This window comes from Oreochromis niloticus, linkage group LG7 (assembly GCF_001858045.2).
Source record: "Oreochromis niloticus isolate F11D_XX linkage group LG7, O_niloticus_UMD_NMBU, whole genome shotgun sequence".
NCBI classification, from domain to species: domain Eukaryota; kingdom Metazoa; phylum Chordata; class Actinopteri; order Cichliformes; family Cichlidae; genus Oreochromis; species Oreochromis niloticus.
Window position 1 is genome coordinate 41,067,562 of NC_031972.2, and position 24,922 is coordinate 41,092,483.

Sequence of the window (24,922 nt, forward strand, 5' to 3'; positions counted from 1 at the left end):
GCCATCTTTTATTAAAGTCTATGGTGTCAGCAGTGAAAGAAAGACTTATGGGCAGGTAGTCTAAATGTTGATAATGACATCCACTCTTCTTGATGGAAGACAGAGAAAGAGTAGAAAACAGTGTCTGAATGTAGCCGTCTGAATCCTGAGCTTTTGGCTTGCTCTTGCTGCTAATCCTTTTGCGTCTACTACACCACAAACAGGTTACTTATAACTAGAAGTAGTACGAAACAGTAATTTGATTACGTTTCAGATCTCCTCTGTAATTTCCTGCATTATTACCCACACACCGACATGAAAACATTAAAGCTGGCTCAATCTTTGTTCCCGCAGACCGTCAGTCAGTCCAGCCGCAGCTCCAACCAGGCGTCAGTCCAGAGCAGCGATCGACGATCGGGCCCACGTGTCAAATCACAGCTCCCCATCGCCAGCAGCCGAGGGCAGCACACCCGAGTCTCTGCGGCCGCCCCAAGCAGCAGCAATAACAATAATGGCAGCAACAGCCCCAGCCGAATCCAGACGCCCCACAGCCGCAGCAGAACTACAAACAGCAGCACCAACAGCAGAACAAAGCAGGCTCCACCCAGCAGCAGCAGCAACAACAACTACTACAGCAACATTGACAACAACAACCAATCACATGAGGAGATCTGGATTCTCCATAGAGACCTGCATGAAAACAAGTAGACATTTTCCTCCCTCCTCCTCCCACGATTCCTCCCGTCATGATGTAAAGACTAGGTACCTGACAACCTTTGACTCTTAGTATTTGTACCTGTTACTAGTACTTGTTACACTGTAATACAGTTGTGTACTTGGGGACCATAGTTTCATTCTATTACAGTATTTGAATTATGTGATTGCTTGGGGTTAAAGAAAAGTGGCTTCTCGCGTGTGGGAAACAACACAAGGTAATGCAGCAGGTTGTTTTACTGTTGCCTTAATTCCAGTGCAGCAACCTGCAGCGAGTACGCGACAGTATTCAGAGACTGGCTAAGAATCGACTCACTTATAGTATTTAACCTGCCTCGAAACAGTCCTGGCACAGTATTCTTGTGTACTTAAAGTGAAATGCTGTACTTTTGAAGCCACTGAGTGTTTTTGGATCAAAGAAAGAAATAAGCAGGTTTTTCTTTTGTTTTTGATTTTTTTTTGTTTTTGGTATTAAGTATCTTGAAATATTCACGTGTTTTATCTTTAAATAGTTGCAAGGTTGGTTAAAATACTGTTGAAATTAATCAGGGTTTTACCAAATATTTGTACATAAGAATTAGTAAGTCTAAATGCTCTATAGATCGGTGTATGTGGTATGTGGACGCTTGTACAGTGATTTAAATCTTAAAGCAAAACAGCTGAGAAAAACAGGCAACTTGTATATAGTGTTTGTAAATTGAGTTTTGGTTCTGAGCCCTTCACTTGTTTCATAGTGAAGGAGGCTGTGGCAATAAGTAATAGAACTGTATAAATACAGGATGTCCTCTGTCAATTGTAAGCCATAATAAATATTTTAAAAGCTCATCAGTTACCCCTGACTCGTGTTCAGCTGAGCCCCAGCTGATCCCCAGATCTGTAATTCACTTTTTATTCACGCTTCCCATTATTACTGTGTGCGTTTTTTATTTTTAAGGACATGTTTTATTGGAAGCGTTTATGTACATATATATAAATATATCTATACATATGTACAGGAGAGATTTTAGGCAACATATGATTTTGATCTGTACGATAGCTGTTTGAAGTTTAAAGAATTGTCTTTTTTGTCAAGCACAAAAATTAAACACGGCACTGTCGAAACCCCGTCAGCCTTTCTCATTCTTTATTTTATTTTTTTTAATCTACATTTTTAAAAACTGGCACACTCCTGAGTCAAAGGACTTAACAGTTCACCAGACATTTAATAAAATATGGTGAATTGTGACATTTTAATCTCAAGTATCAAGTGTTTTTTTTAATATTATTCTGAATATTTAATATTTTAACACCTCTCCTGGCTATTCATTATTTACTTATTTATGTTGATTTGTCCTAATAGTTGTTGGGCTATTTACAAGATGATGAGTACTAGTAGATGTTTGAAAACTACTACTGCTATATGTGTTCCCAAAGTCACATTTAGTGAGATTTCTGTGTGGTTTATGGTTTTTAAATCTTCTGTGTATGTTTGTAAATCTGGGTTATCCAGAAAACATTAGCTAACCACATGTAATTGACACGTTTTTAACCATTTAGTTTGTGGTTTCTATTTTTAACCACATAGTTTCAAAACAAACATGACTCATCCACAAGTTTCAAAACAGGACTTTGGAGCTACGTCCATCTTTTATATGATCCATGGTTAATACCAGGGCAGTTCAGCTTTAGGCAATGACTCAGCAATATAATGCATAGAAACTTTTGGACATGTCTCAAGATTGAAAATTCTTTATTGTCATTGTAAAAAAAAAGTTTACAATGAAATTGATTTTTGTTTTTAAACCAGTCCTATAAGGCAGTTTTAGCTAGCAGAATCATGGTCTGAAGGCTTTGTTATGCCATGAGGAGCACCGCAGACTCTCTGTAGTCTCCTCTTGTTAATCTTTTTGTTTTATTTCTTTTATTATCCAATCCATCCAAGGCCAGGCTAAAGAGGCTGGTTTTTCAGGAGTGATTTAAAAACCGAGACGAAGCCTGTCTAATCTCTAGAGGGAGATCATTCCACAGTTTGGAGCTGCTACAGCAGAAGCACGATCTCCTCCAAGTTTACGCTCTGTCCCGGGTACATTCAGTTACAGCTGATCAGCTGACCTGAGAGAACGGGTGGGTGTATAAGGCTGTTGCAGCTCAGAGAGATAAGATGGGCTAGGCCATGGACGGCTTTCAAAGCAAATAAAATAACTTTAAAATGAATCCTAAAAGAAACGGGCAGCAAGTGAAGTGAAGCTAAAATAGGGGAAATGTGCTCAAACTTCCGAGTGCCAGTTAAAAGACGAGCTGTGACATTTTGCACCCTCTGTAGATGAGTAATGGATGAAGCACTGACCCCTATATAAAGTGCATTACAGTAATCCAGCCGAGTGCTAACAAAGGTGTGGATCACTGTCTCAAAGTGCTGCCGTGAAAGAATTGGCTTTATTTTAGCCAGCTGCCTGAGCTGAAAGAAGCTTGATTTTACCACTGCCTTAAACTGTCAAGCTTCAGTTCAGAGTCCACTTTGACCCCCAGGTTTGTGACAGTTCACTTAACATACTGGGCCAACGTATCTAAATACACATTGGGGGTCTCAGTGGGGCTACCAAAAACCATCACCTCAGTCTTGTTGTCATTGAATTTTAAAAAGTTAAGAGACATCCAAGCCTTAATGTCACTGAAGTAATGGCTGTAAGGAATATGTGCCTATTATTCACATTATTTTCAGAGTGGGTGTTATGCTGAGTGGACAGGAGGTGAAGCAGACAGGCTCTGTGGCAGAGCCTCTAACTGCTGCATCTGTGGCAAAACACACACAAAACACAGAGAACTGCGCAAACGTACAATTTTAATGTGGTGTGTGTGTGAGTAAGCAAGAAAAAGAGAATGTAAGTGTCTGTGTATGAGTGATTGTCATGAAACGTACTTGAAAATGAGGGTGAGAAATGCAAAATGCAACATCGCCCCCCGGGAGTCAGAGGCGAACAGGGAAAGACCCAGGAGATCCGGGCCACCCGCGACCCCTCAGAGTGCGAAGACCTGAGGTCAGTGGGTAACTGAGGCCGGCAGAGGCCGCCCAACCCAGCACAAGACAAGCGGCAACAGCCAAATTCAGCTGCGCTCAAGAAATAGACTCAATGAATTTGATAATGTAAATAGACATTTAAAAAAGAAACTATTCATTTGAGTCACACACACATAACATCAGTCTCACAGTATTTCCACTATACCTTCGCTACCACTGTACGCATTTTAAAACATCCATTGCTGCACTGTGTGATTTTTATCACTGTGGTTGTTTCACAATCTAAAGAAAATTTCAGGTCATTGTGGAATTTAAAAACTTTTTCAACACAAGAATTTTACCTTTAATGCCAGATGACATGAATTGTGTAAGATACAAAACTCTTTAGACAGCGTTGTAACACAAAAGGTAATCCTAAAGGTTTGTATGGAATCATTTGACTGATCTCATTAAAATTCAGGGGGTGTAATGTTAACTAAGAATTGGGTTAGAGAGAAGGCTATGTTCATATTAAACATGGCTACATTTCTGATGATAAAATGAAAATAATCAGGTAAGAATATGTGCCTATTAAAAGAACGTGAAAGGGAGAAGGAGGCAAGGTCAAATGAACTGTGAACTACTTTAAGCCACTTCATTAAAGTCTAAGTACTGAAAATGACCATAAGTCATTTCCTTTAAATTATATGGGTGTAATGTTTGGACATATAGACAACTTTATATTTGGTGTTTTTTAAAGGATGTACTGAATATGTCAGTCACTATAAGACCCAAAAATGACCACGACCACATCTGAATTCTCAAAATCTTTAGTTTTACTGGAAATATAGTTGATTGACAAATACATTTATACATTTCTGGACATCTCTGCCCATTCCTATGAATAAGAAACAGTTTTGTTCTTAATTTACAATGTAAAAAAAAAAAGAAAAGTCTGTTAACATATTGAGGCATTTCTTCAAGGTACCTTCATTTACTGCAGCGGTGCTTTACAAAATTATAATTCAAAATAGAATGAATGTTAGAAAAGTCTAAATGGTTCCCAGTTTCAGAGCGAAGAACAGAGAAATGGTGAGAAATGATGAACAAAGAAAACCGAAATGCTTTGCGTTTGTACAGCAGTGGCTCTTAAAAAGTTTATCTCACATAGAAAAGTTTTTTTTTCTTTGTTTTTGTTTCTTTTTAACTTTGGACGAATTACCAGCTTCTCTCCATAAATCATAAAATAATAGCGGCTGAGAAATTAAAGATAATTGTCATCAAATGGCATCATTCTACTTTTCATTGAGGATTTGACATGAAAGTGCAGATTTTTTAATCACATGACTGTGTCCTTGCTGTGAAAGCTGATGAGTACCTCAGGGTGTCTCTAAAGTGCATACACATAGAAAAATAAGGGTATCTGAGTCATCACAAACTACTAGCGTCAGCCAACAGCATCACTGTTTTGTGGACATCAGTTAAGTTGCTTCAGGGTCAGACTGACTGAGTATAGACAGAAGGAATTTAGGACTATTTGCTTTAATTAAAAAAAAAAAAAGACACACAAAGCCACTGCAGAAGTCTCATTTAATGAGCTGCTGCTATTGCTATTGATCTCCTAGTTTGGCACATACAGCCACAATAAATAAAAAGTAAAATCCAATGAGCATATCATTAAAATCAAATGAACTGCTGCGAACCCTTTGCACCAGACACCTTGACATTTTTCCAGACTGGCTTCTTGAGCCATTCCTAAGCAGGTTTTACAGTGTGATAGGATGCTTTGTCTTTCTTTGGGAGGCTATGAGGTGGCCTGGAGGCCTCACCCCAGCACCGACATGCTGGTGGAGGATACATCAGTATGGCTTTGGAGCGCCTGCGTGAGTGCTGCAAAAGCTCAGAGCAGTTCTAACTGCAGCGTCACCACATTAATGAGGAACTTATAATGAATTATAGTATGGTTATAATTTGATGCTTCAAAACTATTGAATAACATTTGCTAATATCAACAGTTGCGTTCAATTTGGCTTGTTCAAATTATTCCAGTCTGGAGTGGATTGTATTGTCTCACTCTCGCTAACTGCTTGGCTATCAGGCTGCCTGCTATGCAAGTTAAAATATAAAGAGTGGGATGTGAATGGCTGGCTTTGGGGACTGTGAAGGACTCCTGCTTGATATTGATACATTTTGGTAAAACAGAAGAACATCTGTTCTTGTGATCTTTCATATTTTTTAATGGTTCCATATGCCAAGAATAGAGAACAAAGTATGTGGCCTTTTGTTTTCCTGTTTGCTCGCAGTGCTCGGTTACACGCTCCACACTCATTCAAAATGCATCTCAAGAGTCAGACTTCTACAGTGGCTATTATTAGACGTTCAGTCTGAGGAGCTCCAGTGAAAATGAGCTGTCTGTTAGCCAAAATGCTTTTCAAAAAAAAAAAAAAAAAAAACTCAACTGAAACCAGTAAAAATGCTTTTGAAACAACAAATCATGCAAAAAGACAAAAAGGATGGATTTCTTTTCCTTTCTTTCAAAGCAAGAGCAGAAGAGAACATCTGTGAGACTCGTCTGAACTCAAAGGGCCCATGTACTGTTTGTTCATCACTGAAACCTGCCGGAGCTCTTTAATAATGAGCTTAATAACAGTGTCCACTTAGTCAGACTGAACCCGGACTCTGGTGCATGTTATGATGTGCTTTGTTTACATGTCAGCTCCGTGTAAGTCATACGATTCTTCCTCAATTTGCGCTGGTCCCTTTCCATATTCCCCTTTATTTTCCATGCAGTGTGCTTGTGAAGTCTTTCATTCACACACACACACACACACACACACACACACACACACACACACACACACACACACACACACACACACACACACACACACACACACACACACACACACACACACACACACACACACACTCTGATTTTCCTTTAATTTAGTGGCAGAATTCACCATTGCACACATTTTCTTAAAAAACAAACAAACAAACAAAAATACTCCTAAACTTGCATCTGTGTTATTCTAATGATTCAGACACCTGCAGTTAGAAGTTTTGCATCTGTACTCTCATCCTTCATATTTCGCACTGTGCACACTCACTCACGTTCATGCAACGTTTAAACATGCCTATTCTGCGATAGGAGCGACACAGTGGTGCAGTGGTTAACACATCACCTCACCTCCTTGTTTGCATGTTCTTTGGGTTCCCCTGCATCCTCCGGTTCTTTCCCACAGTCCAAAGACATGCTTGTTAGGTTAACTCATTACTATACTGGTTTTAGATGCGAGTGTGTGGTTCACTGTCTCTGCGTTAGCCTTGTGATGGAGTAACAACTTGTCCAGAGTGGCAGGTTTTACTCTGCTTTGTGATATAGTACTTTGTGACTGCTCCTCTGTGAAAAGCTCTCTGTTAGCTTAACTTACTTAGTATTGCTTACCCTGCCTTCTGCCCTTTGTTAGATGGGATAGGCTCCAGTCACACCTTTGGTCAAAGGTTAATAAAATAGTAGGTAGCTGGACTGTTTAAATAATTTAGGACATAGCTTTTCTTTAAATGGGTGCAAAGCTTCATATTGCTGGTTTTACTGTGTGACAGTGAAGTGGATCTCAGCAGCTATGTTTGGCTATGAAAAATGTGGCTTCAATTTCTGTAAGACACATTTCACTATTTCAGTAATTTCTGATTCAGTGTAAATCAAATTCTCCTTCTAGTGAGTAAAATAATATGCCTGAGTTGTCCAAAGTGATTTGGATTCTGTCATTATGGTCTGGTCCATATTGCTTCAGAAATTAACCGCAAATCATTGGTCTTCAAACAGCCGTGTTTTTGTCCCTGCAGGTGTGTATGCGCATGTGTGTTTGCAGCTGGCCAGTTAGAGTCTCGTGTCATGGACTTCATCTTCTGCTTCCTCTGGCAGTGAGGAGATCTTGGCGGTCTGTGGCGGCGGCCTCTTGTTGGAGTTGAGGCGGTGAAGCGTTGGGAAGAGGCGGAGCCGATCGGCTGTGCTCATGGCCTGCTTGAGGTGACTCTTCTCATTCATGAGCTTCTGAATGGAGTCGTATGTCTTCATGGAGCTGCCTTCAATCATCTGAACAGGAGGGAGAGAGGAAGGAGAAGCTGTTTCATTTTGCTGTTCGTCAAAATGTTTGTTTTTTTCTGTAAAATATGCCAACTCACCAGAAATAAACAAAAATGCTGCATTTATGTATATGTGTTTATTTTAAAAACTTAGGCATGGAAAAAGTAGTTCATCTGAAGGGTTTTTCCTGCAGATAATAATTCTTGCCCCCTGTAAGGAAGTTTTGACCTTCTCATTAAGGCAACACTACTTGTTGGCATTGCAAACATGCAAACAACCCGGCACTTTCAAGACCCACAACATGAGGGAGTGTTGATAGATGACCATCAAAGGCCAACTTACAGTGCTCTACTTGAGTTTCATAAACTTCTCCAAATGTATGAGAGCAACTCAGAAATAAACTTAGACCAGAACTTACCAGGAATGACTGACAGTCTGTCAGTGGATCCACCCTGTGTTCTGACATGATGACGGTGCAGCCTGAAAACGCCTGTTTCAGTGTCTTCCTCAGGACCTTCAGTGTTCTGTTCACACACACACACACACACACACACACACACACACACACACAATCATTACTGTCATCAAAGGCTTCCCCTTCACTGCTATTGCATTAGTTTAACCTCAGGCAAATTCTGCAGAGCATTAAGCTAGACTGCTCATTATAAGCTTCATTTACTACCATGGCCCCCCCTCCCCACTCCACCATGCTGCACATATGGTTACACACACACATACATTAGGCTAAAATTACTGTAAGCACTCTGGATTGTCACCATATGCAGTGACAGGAACACCACACATGCTGGATTTGCATGACTGCCGCTGCAATGTGACTTCACCTTACTGCTCGGCTTTAACAGGGAGAACGCCACAAACAATATACAAACTTTTTCAGGAGGCAGCTGTGTTTGAGCATGTGTTAGCAAAGCAGCTTCATAGACAAAACATTTTTTGTTCACTTCTAATGAAAGCTACTTGTGGCTGCTCCTTTGTCACATAGGGTCATCACAGCAGGTAACTCTGCATGTTTGCTTTGGCAGAGTTTTAGACTGAAACCCTTCCTGACACAAGCCCACTTCTAATGTCACCTAAAGACCAAAAAAAAAAAAGTCTGAAACTAAGTTTTGGAAAATACGAATGCTAGCTAATACTTTTGAGCTAACATTGGCTATTTAATTTTTTCTTTTATTGTTGTGATTTTAATGTTTGTCTGAAACAGGTTTCTCTGGTAAATCAGACATTGAGTCTCAATGGGGCTATCTGCTTAAGTTAAATAAAATAAATCTAGCCGTGAGCTTGTAATGCTGTTTTTTCCTTGGCTATTACTGAAGTAGCTTTGACTCAGTCACAGTTCTTCTGGGTTTTTGTGTAGCTCCTCAGTTCATCGACTGCCTGAAACAAGCCTCCTTCACCCCTAAGCCAACTTTCTTCTGATTGGTAGCCCCTCAAAAATAAAAGGTCATATTAGATATACCTTATGATTCAAATCATACAGATCTAAAAGTAGAAAAAAATGCCTAAAACTCGGCATATAGAGGAGTCTGAAGCATGAGCTTTTAGATCCAAGAGATTACTTGCATAGAGACTGATCCATTGTGGAAAACAGTGTTTAAATCATTGTGGACGGTAATGGCTCAGGTGGTAGAGCATCTCATCTACCAATCAGAAGGCTAATTGATCAATCCCTTTGTGTTTGCAACAGTTACAAAACACTTAGGCATACATAAAAGTGCTGTGTGATGGGGTGAATGAGACTAGAAAGCACGTTGCCTGCTCAATTGAGTAGAAAGGTATTATAGAGGTACCACTCCAGTTACCATTTAACAGCGCATGTAAGCCCCATATACTGGTCTAGTGATATTTCTAAATCGAATGTGATTTATATATGATGATTATTGAGTAGACAGTGTTTAATACTCACATAGGGTCAAGGTAGGCAGAAGGCTCGTCCAGCAGCAGGATACGGGCTCTGCTGAGGATGGAACGGGCAAGACAAACCAGCTGTTTGTGTCCATTGCACAGCACGCTGCCTCCATACTCCAGCTGAAAGTCTAGCTTGTCTGGGAACTGCTCAATCACAGACTTCAGGCCCACCTGAGGGCACACAAGACAGATTTTGCTTTTACTGAAAGTCCAAAGTTCCTTAATCTTTATCTTATTTTTATTGTTTTAAAATACTAGTGTAAACTTCATGACATCAGTGTTGAAATACTGGTAAAACTGCACGGCAGTAATTTTACCAACATTACTGTCCTAACCAGACAGTACAAAAATTACATCCTACGTGGCAAAATATTTAATCTTCTGTGGCTTATTTCCCATATTTATTCCTAGCATGAGGGGAAAACTCAAAGAGGGCATGTAAGATTGTGTCTAATTACAAAAAAATGAGCTTTAGTATCTCCAATTGAGTGAGAAAATCAAAAACAGACTAGTTTACCAATCATAACTACAATTACTAGACAAAGAAAACGCCTCCTCCTCACCTCCTCAGCCACCTTCCACAATTCTATGTCGCTGTAATTTCCATGTGGGTCCAGGTTCATCCGGAAAGTTCCAGTCAGGATGAAGACTTTCTGTTCAATAAAGACCAGAGACCTAAACAGTTAAATCTCAACAGACTGGATTAAAAAGACATCCTGTAACATCCAAGAACAATTAATTAAATAAGTTTCAAAACAAAATTAAACTAAATCTATTTTTAATCTAGTAAGTGAAAGATTTAAAAAAAAAAATGTATTCTTCGTGAGAAGAAATACTAGACTACAGGAATTTTTCTGTAGTTGTTTAACCAGCATGACTGAAACTCCTCCATGAATTGCCACCTTATCATGGAGGAGGGATTTGTGTGTGTTAGTAACCCTAGGAGCTAAGTACTGTATATATAAATTTCCCCTGATAGGTCTCCCAGAGCAAATTTGTTCTACTTGAAGAGCCAGACTCGGTGCGACTCACTACGATCTTATGGAGAAAAAAAACTATGGACCATAGTAGACTGGCAGGATTGGGATTATTTCTGCCCAACCCTGGAGCTAGACCTGGGGGAGGGGCTCATCCGTGAGCGTCTGGTCAAGTGTGGTCAAGTGTGCCATACGTTTTGAAACTTCAGACAAAGAGAAGGATTGAACTGCCAGTTGATCACCACTGCCAGCTGTGTTGAGTTGGAGTCCACAGTTGGCAGTGGACAGGACAGGACTGGTGCACCTGAACAGATAATGAAAGTGCGTTGGGCACATTTGACAGAGGCCCGTTTAATGGGATCTTCGACTCCTACATCCTTCACAGCATTTCGAGGAAGTCTGGGGACATCAGATTGGATGTCCATTGGAAGGTTATTTGCTTCTTCAATAAGAATTTGTTTTTCACTGAGTGAAAAAAGGAGGAGTTTGGAGAGAACATGGAGCAAGACTTTCTGTCAGCCTTGAAGCCATTTTACCAAACCATCAGACGACTCAGGAGGAGGGAAGAGGTTTCATGGTCTATGCCAGGGTACTAGAGAGACGAGAACATCTATTAGTAAAATCTTGGATCCTGGAAGAATCATATGGTTTTCCTCGTGGTCGTGGAACACTGGACCAGCTCTCTGTCCTCCTGAGGACATTTGAGGAAGTGTGCAAGTTTCCAACCCTTTTACATATGTTTTGTGGACCGTATCCCTCGAGACACCTTTGTGTAACCATTACCAGAGTGGTCCACATTGCCGGCAATAAGCCAGACTGGTTCTCAGCTAACCTGTAAAGATGCGATTTCAGCAGTCATTTAAAACCAACCATAGATTTAGTTTACCTAACTGATGAATGGCATTCTAAAGTTTAGGAGCTATAACCTCAAAAATGTGATCAACTCTGGTTTTAAAAAACAGAGAAACAGTTAAGAGACCCTGATCACTGCCGTTTGGTCTTAGTAGCTCTGCTATATGAACAGGAGACTAGCCATGTAGAGTTTTATATGTTAATAATAATAAGAAGAAGAATTTGGTAATGATGTGGTTCTGTTGCCTTCATTGATCTGTGACCTCCAACTAACACTGGGGAGGTTTGTGGTTGTGTGTGATGCAGCTGGGATGACAATTAACACCTCGGATTCTAAGGCTACGGTCCTCAGTTGGAAAAGGGTGGAGCCTTTTCCAACTGAGGCCCACTCTAAGTCGGGAGGAAACTAATCAGTTGAGCCGCTGCTCCTCCATATCAAAAGACGTCAGGTGATTCAGGCATTTCACCAGGATACAATTACATCTCTCAGTTGGCTTGGGAATGCCTTGGTGTCTCCCAGAAGAGCTGGGGGGCGTGGCAGGGGAGAGGGATGTCTATGCGTCTAGCTTAGACTGTTTTTAAATCCAGATAAGCAGTAGAAAACAGATAGCTGGATAACTGACTGAAACTGCATTAAATATCAGAAATTCATCACTCGTAGATATACCTGTGGCACCACACCGAAGGCTTTCCTCCATGTTTGCAATGAGACAGAGTTCCAGGAAACACCATCAATAGAAATGTCTCCTTCTGTGTGGGTGAGACGCAGCAGAGCAGACAGCAGCGTGCTCTTCCCTGAACCTGTTCGACCCAGCAGACCAACCTGCACACAGTCGCAACATTTTCATGTTAAATGCTCATATCCAGATTTTCTGTTATGTAATACAATTAATGAACCCCTTTAACATGCCCTCATGCATCTATTGACCTTGTGTCTGAATGCTCATCTTTTATATTGTATTATAGATGACAGCACTTTGTCATTTGCATGGACCACGTACGTCTATGTCACCAGCAAATTTGCGTATATTGGCTACTGTGTCAGTTTACTTATGTCCTGCAATGAGACATATCAGGATTTAACTTATTTCCATCGACACGGAACATGAAATAGGAAAACTTTCTCTCAGAAGGGATGCTTGCTTTCCAAGTGCCTCTTTAGTTTAGCTGGCGTCATACTAACATCAGTTTCTTCTGACAGAAGCACCACTAAAAGCTGTTCGCACCTTACAAAAAGGGGTCTATTGTTCTTACTTAAATTTTTGTTATCCTTCTCTCCATTACTCCATTTAATTGAAATTTTGATTTGAAATAGTTAATAATAATGGTGGAGGGTTTGGAGGGTTTTTAAATCTTTGGATGGGAAGAGTTTGTGGTCTGGATGATCTAAAAGCCCTCTCTTCTTTCTTCCTTCTGCAGCAACAATTAGCACATTTGTCAAGAAGCCATAGAGCATCAACTACAGTGCAGATATTTACTGTGCTCTGATTCATTATGACAAAGTCATACTGACTATAATTACTGCCAAAACCAATGGTGGAGAGAGAGGTGCAAGTGTTTTCTCTTTTCTACTGAAAGCTATGTGACCACTTGTTACTGGGTTACTCCAATTCAAAATCATAAGCCACTTTAATTTTAAGCATGTGTCATAATGCCATTGTGCCATGATGTCATACCCCACACTCACTCAGGGCCGTGCTTACTTAGTCATTCGTAGATTGTTTTGTCTGTTATTGTTTGGCCAGGTTCATAGCCTTACTTGTACTTTAGCTCTAGAGAGAAATAGTATTTTGCTCATTTGAAAATTAATAAATGAGCACAAAAACTTGATTCCCTGCCCAGATTCGTCTAATTTGCAACTTGAAGCTATATTCACAGTTCTTGGCCACTTAGGCACAGAACTATGATATTTTCACTTTTTGTCTGTTTGTTAGCAAACAGTTGTCTGTAGGCACAGAGCAACACTTCCACTTGGAATAGTGTTTCCAGTTCAGTCCACATTCACTTTTCTGAAGTCTATTTTAATCTCCATCTGAGCTCATAACTTTGGTGCAGGGAAACACTGAAAAGAGTTTAACAGAACTCCAACAAACCCATTCAGCATAGCAGTTAGATTCAGTGTTAATGTGAAAATTGTTTACAAAACATTAGCTGAAAACAACAAACCAGAAATGTGTTCACGTGCAACCATCCCTGTGACACATTCCTGTGGCTGGCTAGTATATTATTCACTACCTTTCTGTGACCTCACTGTGGCACTTGAATTGCTTTATCGCTTGGGGGGAATTATTCTTTTGTTAGGTAAACCTAATTACACAGAGGTACCATGCTTTCTCCTGCCAAGTTCCACAGGCAGTCTCCACCCATCACTAAGGACTTACGCTTTGTCCTCCCTCCACAGAGAAGGAGATATTGTTGAGGATGGCACGCCCAGCCTCTGTGTATTTCACTGTAAGGCCTCGGACATCCAGCTGGCCACGGTTGGGCCAGTAGTCACGTGCATGGGGGTTGTCGATGACGATATCAGGGCCTCTGCCACCTCCTTTAGATTTCCCTAACCGGGGATCTTCTGGTGGTAGGTCGATGAATTTGAATACCCGATTCACTGAACGCATCTGAGAAGAAGAGAGATACAGAATTTTTGTTTCAATTTGTTCAGTTTGTTTCAATTTTTTTTACATAGCACCAAATCACAACAACTGTTACCTCATGGTGTTTTATATTGTAAGGTAAAGACCCTACAATAATAGAGAAAACAGAGAAAACCCCAACAATCATATGACCCGCTATGAGCAAGCGCTCTGCAACAGCTTCCTTTTAACAGGAAGAAACCTCCAGCAGAACCAGGCTCAGGGAGGGGCGGCCATCTGCTGTGACTGGTTAGGGGTTAGAGGAGGAAGACAGGGCAAAGACATGCTGTAGAAGAGAGCCAGAGATTAATAATAACTAATGATTTATAGTGTGTAAAGTTAGAGAGTGAAAAAAGTGAGAAGAGAGAGTTTGTGTAAAGTTCGGTCAGAAGGTTCCTTTGTAAGTGCGCGTGCGCCATTAGCGTGCTGCCTGAGGTAACCCATAATTTCCTTCGGGATTAATAAAGTATTCTGATTCTGATTCTGAAAAAACAAGGTGAGTGAACAAGAAACACTAAGTGCATCACGGGAAGCCCCCAGCAACCTACATCTATTGCAGCATAAATAAATGATTCAGGATCACCTCATTCATCCCTAACTATATGCTTTATGAAAAAGAAAAGTTTTAAGGCTAATCTTAGAAGTAGAGGGTGCCTGTGTTCAGAATCCAAACTGGGAGGTAATTCCAGAGAAGGGGCTGAAGGCCTGTGGTACATAGCCAATTTTTATTTGTGAAGAAGTTCATGAAGTCATTACTGGTTAATGTCAAAAGACTTTTTCGTCAGCCTGGCTACAGTGCTGAAGAGAAACCTAGGGTTATTCTTATTTCCTTCAATCAGTGATGAATAGTAAGACGTTCTTGCTTTACTGAGGGCTGTTTTATAGTGCAACAGACAATTTTTCAACTTTTTAAAATGAAGATCTTCTAAATAGTAAGATGCCATTTTCTCTCCAGCTTATGAATTATCTGCTTGCTCACGTTTGGGAGTTTTATTTGAGGCTTTCTTTGTCAGAGGAGCCACAATATCCAGACTCATACACGGTGAAGATACAAAACTATTAACAAGATAATTAACCTCTATGTGAATAGAGTTCATGCAGCTGCTCTGCACTGTGTTTGGCATTGAAGAAGATAATATTAGAGGAATTATATCCTTAAAATTAACAGCACTTTCTGAAAGACAGCTACTGTGACGAAATGTATTCCCCACTGCTGTGTAACCCATTATTGTAATTCTAATGTTATTATTGTATGAAATGACCAGACAAAAAGGGTTTTGGCGAATACTTAAGTGTTCAGTTTCTGTGCCATGTCAGAAAAAGATCTAGATTGTAAAAGTGGGTACTTTTACATTTTGAGAGAAGCAAATTAAGTCTAAAAATAGATTAAATATTTTGTTGATATTTTCAATATCTACATGTTAAAATCACCCACAAAAATAATTTTATCTGAACTGAGAACTAAATTTGAAAAAAAGTTTAAAAAAAAAAATCAGGTTGTCTCTGAAGAACTCTTGTCTATTGTCAATAGATAACTATTTCTAGTTATCTATCGTCTACCAGGTGGACAATAGATAACCAATAAAATTTGTTTTTGAGTCTTCCAGTCAGGGTGGACAAATCCAAGCATCAGGCTTTCAAAAGAAGTGAAACGCTGTCTGGGTCTCTGGATTAATAAACTGGAGTGGAAGATTGCTCCCACACTACCTGCATGTAAAAAGTAAAAAAAGGTATGTCTCCTTACATCCTATCTCCTTATCTTCTTAGCTGTAGAGAAGTTGACATTCTACAGATAAACTTTTTTCTTAATGAGCAATTAAAATGTTACTTTAATGGTTATTTTAGTATCACTGAAAATATAATTTAGAGGCAGTCACACACACAAACACAATTCATACTGGACTTAACAGATCTAACTTCTCCCAAACACACATCACAACCACCATATTGAGAGCCTGTGTGCATACTGAACAGAATGTCCTACACTATGATAAGCTCTGGAAGATTCACTAACTACAGTGTGGGAAAAAAACTGATGGATGGGCACAAACTTAAGTCTTAAAAAAGAGCAAATCGAAGCTGAAGTAAAGGCAGTTCAGGCTGCTCTTTCTTTCTTTGACCTTAACACCCTGCAGTATCCTTCAGTGTTGGTAACTCAACAAAGTGCTGTTACACAGAACAAAAATGGCCATCACCATCTTTAATCTGCTGACTGGTGTGCACAAACTGCCATAAAGTATAAGGAGCCACAATTATTAAACACCATACCCCTCTGAGATGTGCTTTTCCCTATTTGAGTAAGAAGCATCTTGGGTGAGGAAAAACCCTACTTCACTAAGGATGCAGTGTCACCATGTAGTGTCTCACTAACCTACGGGCTATGAACTTATTGGCCAATTGCTTTTATCCCAATAACGAGATCTAAATCTCTTACAAACAGTAGCTATAGGTCATCATTGGCTGAAAGGCATCTTGTTGAAGAAAATGAGGCACAGTGTGTCTGAGCTGGTGAGGTCATATTCTGCAAAGGTGGGATTCAGTTCCCAAAGAGAATAGTGCATAAACCCTGCTGTTCTAACAGCAGTCCAATTTAGTACCAAAATAATATCAATAGCGCCCATGAGACATGTTATTCTGTAAGGCAAAGACCACACAAAATTTAGATACTACAGAATTCTAATCTTCAAACAATGCATATTGAGCAAGAACTTGGTAACAGTGAGGGAAACCTTCCTATTAACAGAAGTAAACCTCAAGCAGTACTAGACTCATACCAGCTGGGATGAAGAAGGAAAAGACTAACATAGAGAAACATCCAAGTTTTTTTCCACAGGAGTGGTGAACCAGAAGTCAGTACCATCAACAGTGAAATAGACTAATAGTAAAAGGTTTTGACATATTTAACAAAACCTTAGGTGTGTGCATCTGCCTGAATTAAAAAACTCATAAATGGCCATTGGCTGTTTGGTACTTAGAAGGAAGTCAGATCTTATTCCTAATTTGTAAATGATGATATTGATTAGTGTGTGTGTGTGTGTGTGTGTGTGTGTGTGTGTGTGTGTGTGTGTGTGTGTGTGTGTGTGTGTGCGCGCGTGTCACATACCATCCCATCTACAGCAATACTGGTGATGACAGCCCATTGGAAAATCCCACAGATAAGCATAGCCAGGGCCACAATAATGCCAATCTGTCCTGGTTTGTCCCCTGTACAAAAACGTGCACGGGCACAACACACACACACACACACACACACACACACACACACACACACACACACATCAGTAGTGTCCAATCAAAACTGCTCTCTCTGATGTCAGACCCACATTCAGGTATTGGAGCGCTGCTACTGGCTCCATTGGAAACTAATGAGCTGTGTAATGACCCATTAATGTGCTCTCAGTATAAACTGATCCTATGACGCAACAACCCATGGGTTTGTGTGTGTATACCTGCATTCCAATTCACCAAGAAAACACTTGCCTCCTTTCTGTACAAGACATTTTATCCTTGGGCATTTGAGCAGTTCTGATGACTTTTCACAGGCAAACTGTTCTCTTCTTATCATCATCCAACTCTACACACTGCAAACTACAGATAATACTGGGGTTTTGTCCTTGTTGGGCTCAGTGGGCATATCAAAGTGCTTACTAACCAGCATGTGGAAATTTTCAAAATGTTCTTGCAACACAAATCAATTTCTAATCACCATTTAATCACAATGATTATTCTCATATTCTGTAATGTCTCCATTGCAAACTGACTTTATGATCTGCTGTCATTTGGTTGTTCACACGCAGCAGGTCCTCTGCTTATAATCATCTAAAGATATCAATTGGCCACAATCTAATCACAAAAATATTCGCTAAAGCTTTGACATTTGTCACCGATGAATTCATCCAGTCACCAGTCATCCTTCAGTAAATTGTCAAAGTGATTTGAGCCTGACTATCAGGAATGGAAAACAGGTTAATTGTCACTGTTTGTGGGCAGTCAGAGGCAAAAGATTCACTTTTAAAGACAACATACCAAAAGAAAGACGGTCCTTTGACCGTCTAGTAAATAAAGGTTTAGACCAAATAAGTTCAACTCATTATTATATTATTATTATTATGGATGAAACTGAAATGTGGTTTAGCATTTCTTTAAATATTTTTTCTGACAGCTTTCAAACCAATTACAAAAAAACAAAGTAAATACAAATAAAAAAGCTGTTAGAAAAAATGTAAACGCTGCAACAAAAATATGAACCTTGACTGGATTTTCAGGTGTGAAAAAGCCAAAATATTTAAGATAAACTTCATGTATGTTATCAATCCTGAAATCTTTTGTACATCACCACAAACAAAGCTTCACTAACAACACCCAAAGGCAACAAACAGGCCCTTCGAATGCAGTTCACTGACTCGCCACTTGAGGCTGGTTCCAAAAGCAGGTCAGTCCTGACAGATTCCCATACTGAAATGCCCAAACTTTAGCCATAAAAAAGCCCGTGTTTTCACACTAGTGCTGTTTTTCCCCTTCTTAACAACTAATGCTGGCAGTAATTTACTTATGTCGATGTCTTAGCTTTGCTCCCTCAGAGTTTATAGATGCAAATTGCTAACCAAGCTTGTTTGGCTGTTATGTTAGCACTGAACCCTTCCGTCTAAATATTGACACTTCAAAATGTGGAGCCCATAAACATTAGTTGAGGTCACGGTGGTTCTCTCTCTTTTATATAAAGTTTATTGTCCACATGTCACACTTACTGTTGCTTCCTGTTGCGATGAAGGCAGCAGCAGTAAAGAACACGGTGAAGAGCATGTCACAGCGGAAGAGAAACCACCTCAGAACAGACAGGTAGTGGAACCAGGCGGCCGTGTGAGTGTTCAAAGCCTTGTGGAAAAGTGTCTCAAAGTAGGTCTGGCGCTCGAATGCCCGAATTGTCCATAAACCCTTTAGTGAGAGGATGAGATGGGAGAAGATCGGGGTACGAGCTGCAAGAAAAGAAAAACGAAAAGACTTAAAAACTCTTAATGTATAAGCACTTTGTAAAACAATCCCTGCATTACATATCAAATATCAGACTGATTGACAAATAAAATGAATAAATACTCTAAAAGGTCATTTAATTTCACTATTTGGTACCTTTTAGGTAAACATTTCTGAACTAGTAAACAATAATACATATAAATCCATTAAACAAGAATCAACCTGGACAACTTTAGCAGCAACTCCTTCTGTAGCAAAGTTATAGCAAAGTTTATTTGTACATCTTATGTCTTTATGGTTACAATAATTTCTTCAAGATTAAAATTCAATGGCCATGTCTGACTAATATAAACAGAGCATAATTTCCACTGTAATTTGTCCCTGTGAATCCAGTGGGTAAAACACCAGGATGGGGTTAGAGGAAATCCCAGCTCAGCTCATTTCTCTGACCCCAGTGAGCTCTTGGCAGCTCCGGAAACATCTTAACGTCAACACTGAAACACATATTCAGTGACAGAATGGAGGGCAGAGCAGAGACGCCCAACTAACAGAGCTGCAACTTCGTCAGCAGCTTCCTCATCCTCTGACTGTACAAACCTCCGCTCTTTGGCTCTGTTTGCCTTTTGCAACAATGCACTTGTTCAACTTATGACCACTAAATTAAAATGAATTTATATGTATCATGTTGTATTGTAAGTGTCTATATTATATACTAATTATAAATATTTTAACCCCAATTCAACCCAAGTCAACAAACAGATCTCTCTGTTGCAAGCCACTTATTACAAGAATCTGACTTTGAGAGAAAGTCTAGTAAGACAGACTCCTGCAGATTTGACCTCTGTAAGCCCCACGAGACTGTACTGATTATAAATGATTAAAATTACACTGCTTTGAAAATCTTCACTAATATAAATACTTTCATTATTTAGCAGGTAGGCTTGTTTTTCAAAGCCAAAAGCCAAAAATCCTTTCTGATGTCCCGAGGAGCTCAAAGGAAAACAACCAAATATGAACATTATCCGAGTCTCTGAAAACTGGAAGAAAACTGTTCCCCTCTTTCTGAGATACCCTGTCCTCTGATTCAACCTTTCCTCTCTCATGTTTTCATGTTTCAGTGACTTTTGGCCCCTAAGCCATCTGCCAGCTTTGCCCACTGACTGTGGTTCTTTCTCAGAGGAAGCGTCCCTGTTCCTCTGTTCTCAGTATTGGTTTTCCTATTGTGTTCTCACTTTTACTGATATATTTCACTGCTCACTTTCATTACTCTACTTTTTTCTGAGCCCATTTTGCCTCCCCCCAAAAAGAAAAGAAAAACTCATCTTAAAGTCTGCATGAGCCAGAGCTAAAGAACAGCACCCAGCCATATGCCCAATAATACATCACATACAAAGCAGTGAGAACTGTTTAAATGTTATCATTATGTTTGATGTAGAAGTAACGTTTTTCTCATTTTTTCCAGCCTCTTTGTGTGAGAAGCAAAGAATTTTGCTTTTCTTACATAGGTTATTTGGATGCTTCATCTCTAAAGATATCATAATGTATTATTAAACTACAGAAAATTTCCATTTTTCCCCTCTTTCTACATTTTATATTTACTGCTGGAGTCACTTAAACCTACCCATCATGACAGCAAGCTGTGAATTTCAATACATATTTTGACACTGCACTGTCACCTCTAACGGCCAACAACTCTCCGATGCTCACCTTCAGCCTCCAGGACTTTAAGTTGCTGTCCAGTTCGTAGAAAGTACTTCCTGAGGAAAACATAGATAAAAGCCAACGGGAGAGCAGCGATGAAGATGTATGGCTCTATGATGGACACAGTGAAGATGGCACCGGCGACGATTAATGACACCTGGTGTTGGGAAAATATGTTAATATCAGATGTAATCAGAGTTATTATTGTTTAGTATTTCTCTCTTTTTAAAAAGATGCTTTCAGTTTCCTCTGTTCTTATTTTCACTGCATTTTGTTTTTAGTAGATTTGCTTTCTTTTTTTATTATAATATGATTGTAAAACTTTTACAGAGAAATAAAAAAACATTGTCCAGTTTCTCCAGGACAAGATTCAAAAAGTTCAATGATAAATTGAGGGTAAAGGGTAAAAATCAAGATATTTTCTTTTGTTTCAGTCTTGGTTTTTTCCCCCTTAAATTGCACATTTATTTTTTGGGTCATTTATTTATTTATTCTGCTCATGATTGCACCCCATTAATCAATTTACAATGAAGAAAGAGGGAATATTTGTCACAGTAGTTTTCAGTCACTTTTTCAGTTTCAAACTATGCATCTTCATCCACTGTATTGGATAAATACCTGTATGAGGTCAAAAAGCACCAATGGCAGCATGTCATCTATGATGGCCATGTCCTTGGTGAACCTGTTCACGATCCTGGCTGAAAGAGGACGAAGTGTGAGTGTTTTGTAGTAAATGAAGACTTAATTAATCAGCGTGGCTAATCAGATTTTGTTCTACAGGATTCTATATTCATTTATTTAGTAACATCATCTAGGTCATTAACCAGTAAAAATCTGTTTTACTCAAAAAGTAAGAAAGCAAAGCACCTGTTTTCATCGTGTTGAGCACAGACATGGGGGCTCGCAGCACAGAGCTAAGCATCTGTTCATGCAGTCTTTTGGACACAGTCAGTAATGTATGCACTAAAGGGAGACCCCTGAAGAATCCCAGGGCCAGAATACTGTCCGCATGGGCTACAAAGATGTAGATGATGTAATAAGCACTAGTGGGTGTCATAATAACAGCGAGATGGACAGGCGTCGACGATGCATTGGGGTGTTGCTCATCAATATAGTTGGGTGATGAAGGGTTGGCAGCGTCCCTCCAGATCTCACTGTTGGATGAGAGAAATGTATAATAAATATTACATGTAGCGATTATTCATTATAGGATAGATCACAAAATTCAGTTATTGATTTTTGCCTAATTGCGACTTCTAAATGTAAATTACTGACATTAATCACAAGACATTTTTGTTGTTGAAATTTGGTTACTCTCATTCGCACAATTAAATAAAGCACCAATTAAATCAGTTCATGATAGAGAAAATTACACTTTTAGTATTTTTTTCAACCCATTTGACATGAACAGAGCTAATTCGTTGTCCCTCACTGTAACCTAAAGATAGACGGCTTGTCTTTGTCTAGTAACTAACATGTAACAAATAAATAAAAACAACAAATAAGTACATTTAAACCTACTGCCACATTTCACATCAGTCGCCAATAAAATATAAGAAAAGTGAAAAAAAAAATACTCACAAGACCTAAACACAAGTTCACTTAAGGCCATTTGACACAAATTTGATCAGAGAGTGAACTTCTGATCCATGTGGATGTCTATGTGCCTGTTTTTTATTTCCTTAAGCCACAACACTACAGTGCAACAGCCATGCATGTGTCCCCTACTCATTAGCATGTGAATGTGCACAGTGAGGGAAACTGTCCAAGGGCCAACCTTATAGGCCTTGAACATCTCTGATAACTTCATTCGAAGTTCCTATTTGATTATGCTGGAAGGAGTAATGGACACAATATGCTTGTTTTGTCACCATACATTGGGTGGCTGTAGCACAGGTGGTAGAGCAGGTCATCTACTGACCGGTTTGATATCTGGCTTCCCCAGTCTGCATGCCAAATATCACTGTGCAAGATACTAACCCCAAGTTGCTCTCTGATGCATCCATCAAAGTGTCAATGTTAGTTAGTAACTAGGGTGATTGTGCCATGTTGTATAAAGCGCTTTGAGTGCTTCGGGAGAGTAGAAAAGCACTATACAAGAATCAGTCCATTTACATTGGACCATGTATACGTATTTTTAACACTGTTATTCAGTGTTATGATTTACAGCAAATCGTTTTGTCCACTTAGCTATAGGGGTCCTGAATCCCACTTAAAAACTAGTGATTTACAGTAAGGTCTGTAAATACTATTTAAAGTATTAACATGAAAAATGAGACTTACTCAGTAATAAGAAAAATACCGAGGACAGAGCCAGCAACCTATTTGTGAAAAGAAAAGAAAATGCTGTTAATTAAATTCACACAATAACACGAAAACCCAAAATCTGTGATTATTACCTCCATGACAGAGACAATCAAGATGAAAATGAGGACGTAGACCAAGTTCCTGTTGGTGTTTACGTAGCGTAGGTAAGTGTTCCATGAGGTAGTTTCAAAGACATTTTTGTCACGTTCATCTGCAAAGCATTGCTGTCAAGAGACAGGATTGATGGTTTTTAACCATGTGACTCACTTAACAATAATTTCTTGATTTTGGTACATAGCACAGTTTGTAAAAATATTTTTAAAATTAGGCTGAAGGCAGATGTTTACGTAATTTTTTAAGAATCATTGTCAGAGACATAACAGGGTAATATGTTAAAAAGCCTTACCTCCATGTCTTCTTCATCCACATCTTCACTAATGTCATAAACACTGTCCTTGGACAGGCGGCGGGAGTAAATGTCCAGGTCCGATGGAAGATTGTACTGCGGTGTGATGGAGAGCTTTTTCCTGAAAGATGACTGCATCTGCTCTCTGCGCTCTTGGCCCCGAGCGCTGGTGATAAACTCCAAGACAGACTGGCGCCGCTGCCCGCTAAGATGCTGAAACTCATCATGGTACAGGTTACTCCTCGGAAGGGCCTCCTCTATTTGTTCATCTTCAGGTACTACAGAGAATCTTCTCTCTGGGAGTTCATCAGACCTGTCTTCCACTGTCGTGTTTCCAGTTTGTTGAGAATTCCCAATGAAGGAGAACTTGCGGGCAGCTGCCAGGGGATTAAGGATGAGTGACTGCTTGCGTTTTTCAGGGTAGCCATCACCTAGAGGATGGCTTTGAGCTGGTGCATGTCGGAAGGACTGGCGAATTGGCTCTGGGCCACGGAAACTAGCGGTTTCATCAACTGAAACCCTGCGGAGAGTTTCTGTGAGAATGGATCCACGGCGCTCAGCGTTGATGTTGTCATAAGCCTCAAGACCGAGAAGCAGGGAGCTGAAGTCTGGACGCTTGGCCTGCAGTTCTGAAAAGGTGCCATAGAAGTAACAATCTCCATTGTGCAGCAGAAGGATTTTGTCTGCACGTTTGAGATGCTCCAACTTGCTGGTTACTACGACACGAGTCTTGGAGGCCATAAGTTTACAGATGCAGCTGTATGTGGATAAAAATGCACAGTTTAAAAAAAGTCTTAAAAAAGAGGGGCTCATTTCTTTCAAACAAACGCAAAAAAGAATAGAAATTATAATTACCAGAAACTATAAATATCGAGCTAGTGATATGGATATTTATATGAATGTATATTTATATATATATATTATATGAATGCATATATATAAATAATTTCAGGGATTTCATTACTCTAAAAGTTTACAAGCAATTTTGTCTGCTTTTCCAAAATGCAAAGTTAACCAAAGACCAAAGCATAATCGCTTTGCTCCTTAAAAAGAAAAAAGAAAGAAATACATTTCCTGAAAAGGTTACATTGTGATGAAGCAGCCGTGACTCCCAACAGTAAAGAGCAGAGTTTCAGAGACACCAAGCGTTAACCTTGACTTTGAAGTCAATTTTTAGCCTAACCACCCCCACCTCCTCTACATGAAAGACTCTCTGTTATCACACGCACTTTTCAAAGATCTCTTTTTCTGTAGCGATGTCCAGGTGGGTGAAAGGCGCATCCAGGAGGTAGAGGTCAGCGTCTTTATACACAGCCCTGAGAGAGAAACACACATATTAGGTCACAGACAACAAGGAAGGTAAAGAAAACGTCTCAATTTGCTTTAAAAAAT

The 24,922-nt window shown here is 39.6% G+C and overlaps 2 protein-coding genes across 3 annotated transcripts in view; one reads left to right on the plus strand and one right to left on the minus strand.

The window, feature by feature from the left end:
- The window catches only part of cttnbp2 (cortactin binding protein 2), an 83,447-nt gene extending 81,645 nt beyond the window's left edge, over nt 1-1,802 (plus strand). The window contains 1 exon segment of the mRNA XM_013273803.2: nt 334-1,802. Coding sequence (XP_013129257.2) covers nt 334-687 — 354 coding nt within the window. The 3' untranslated portion in view covers nt 688-1,802.
- A 2,682-nt stretch (nt 1,803-4,484) lies between these two features.
- cftr (CF transmembrane conductance regulator) overlaps nt 4,485-24,922 on the minus strand; it is a 46,580-nt gene continuing 26,142 nt past the window's right edge. For both annotated transcript variants that reach the window (XM_013273808.3, XM_003449170.5), the window contains exons 13-27: nt 24,760-24,846; nt 23,531-24,287; nt 23,217-23,348; nt 23,101-23,138; nt 21,685-21,971; nt 21,436-21,515; nt 20,824-20,974; nt 18,894-19,121; nt 17,249-17,349; nt 13,897-14,130; nt 12,183-12,338; nt 10,250-10,339; nt 9,685-9,857; nt 8,179-8,284; nt 4,485-7,769 (exon numbers count right to left, since the gene is read on the minus strand). In XM_013273808.3, the coding sequence (XP_013129262.1) occupies nt 7,554-7,769; nt 8,179-8,284; nt 9,685-9,857; nt 10,250-10,339; nt 12,183-12,338; nt 13,897-14,130; nt 17,249-17,349; nt 18,894-19,121; nt 20,824-20,974; nt 21,436-21,515; nt 21,685-21,971; nt 23,101-23,138; nt 23,217-23,348; nt 23,531-24,287; nt 24,760-24,846 (2,836 nt within the window). In that variant the 3' untranslated portion in view covers nt 4,485-7,553. The remainder of the gene's footprint in view (nt 7,770-8,178; nt 8,285-9,684; nt 9,858-10,249; nt 10,340-12,182; nt 12,339-13,896; nt 14,131-17,248; nt 17,350-18,893; nt 19,122-20,823; nt 20,975-21,435; nt 21,516-21,684; nt 21,972-23,100; nt 23,139-23,216; nt 23,349-23,530; nt 24,288-24,759; nt 24,847-24,922) is intronic.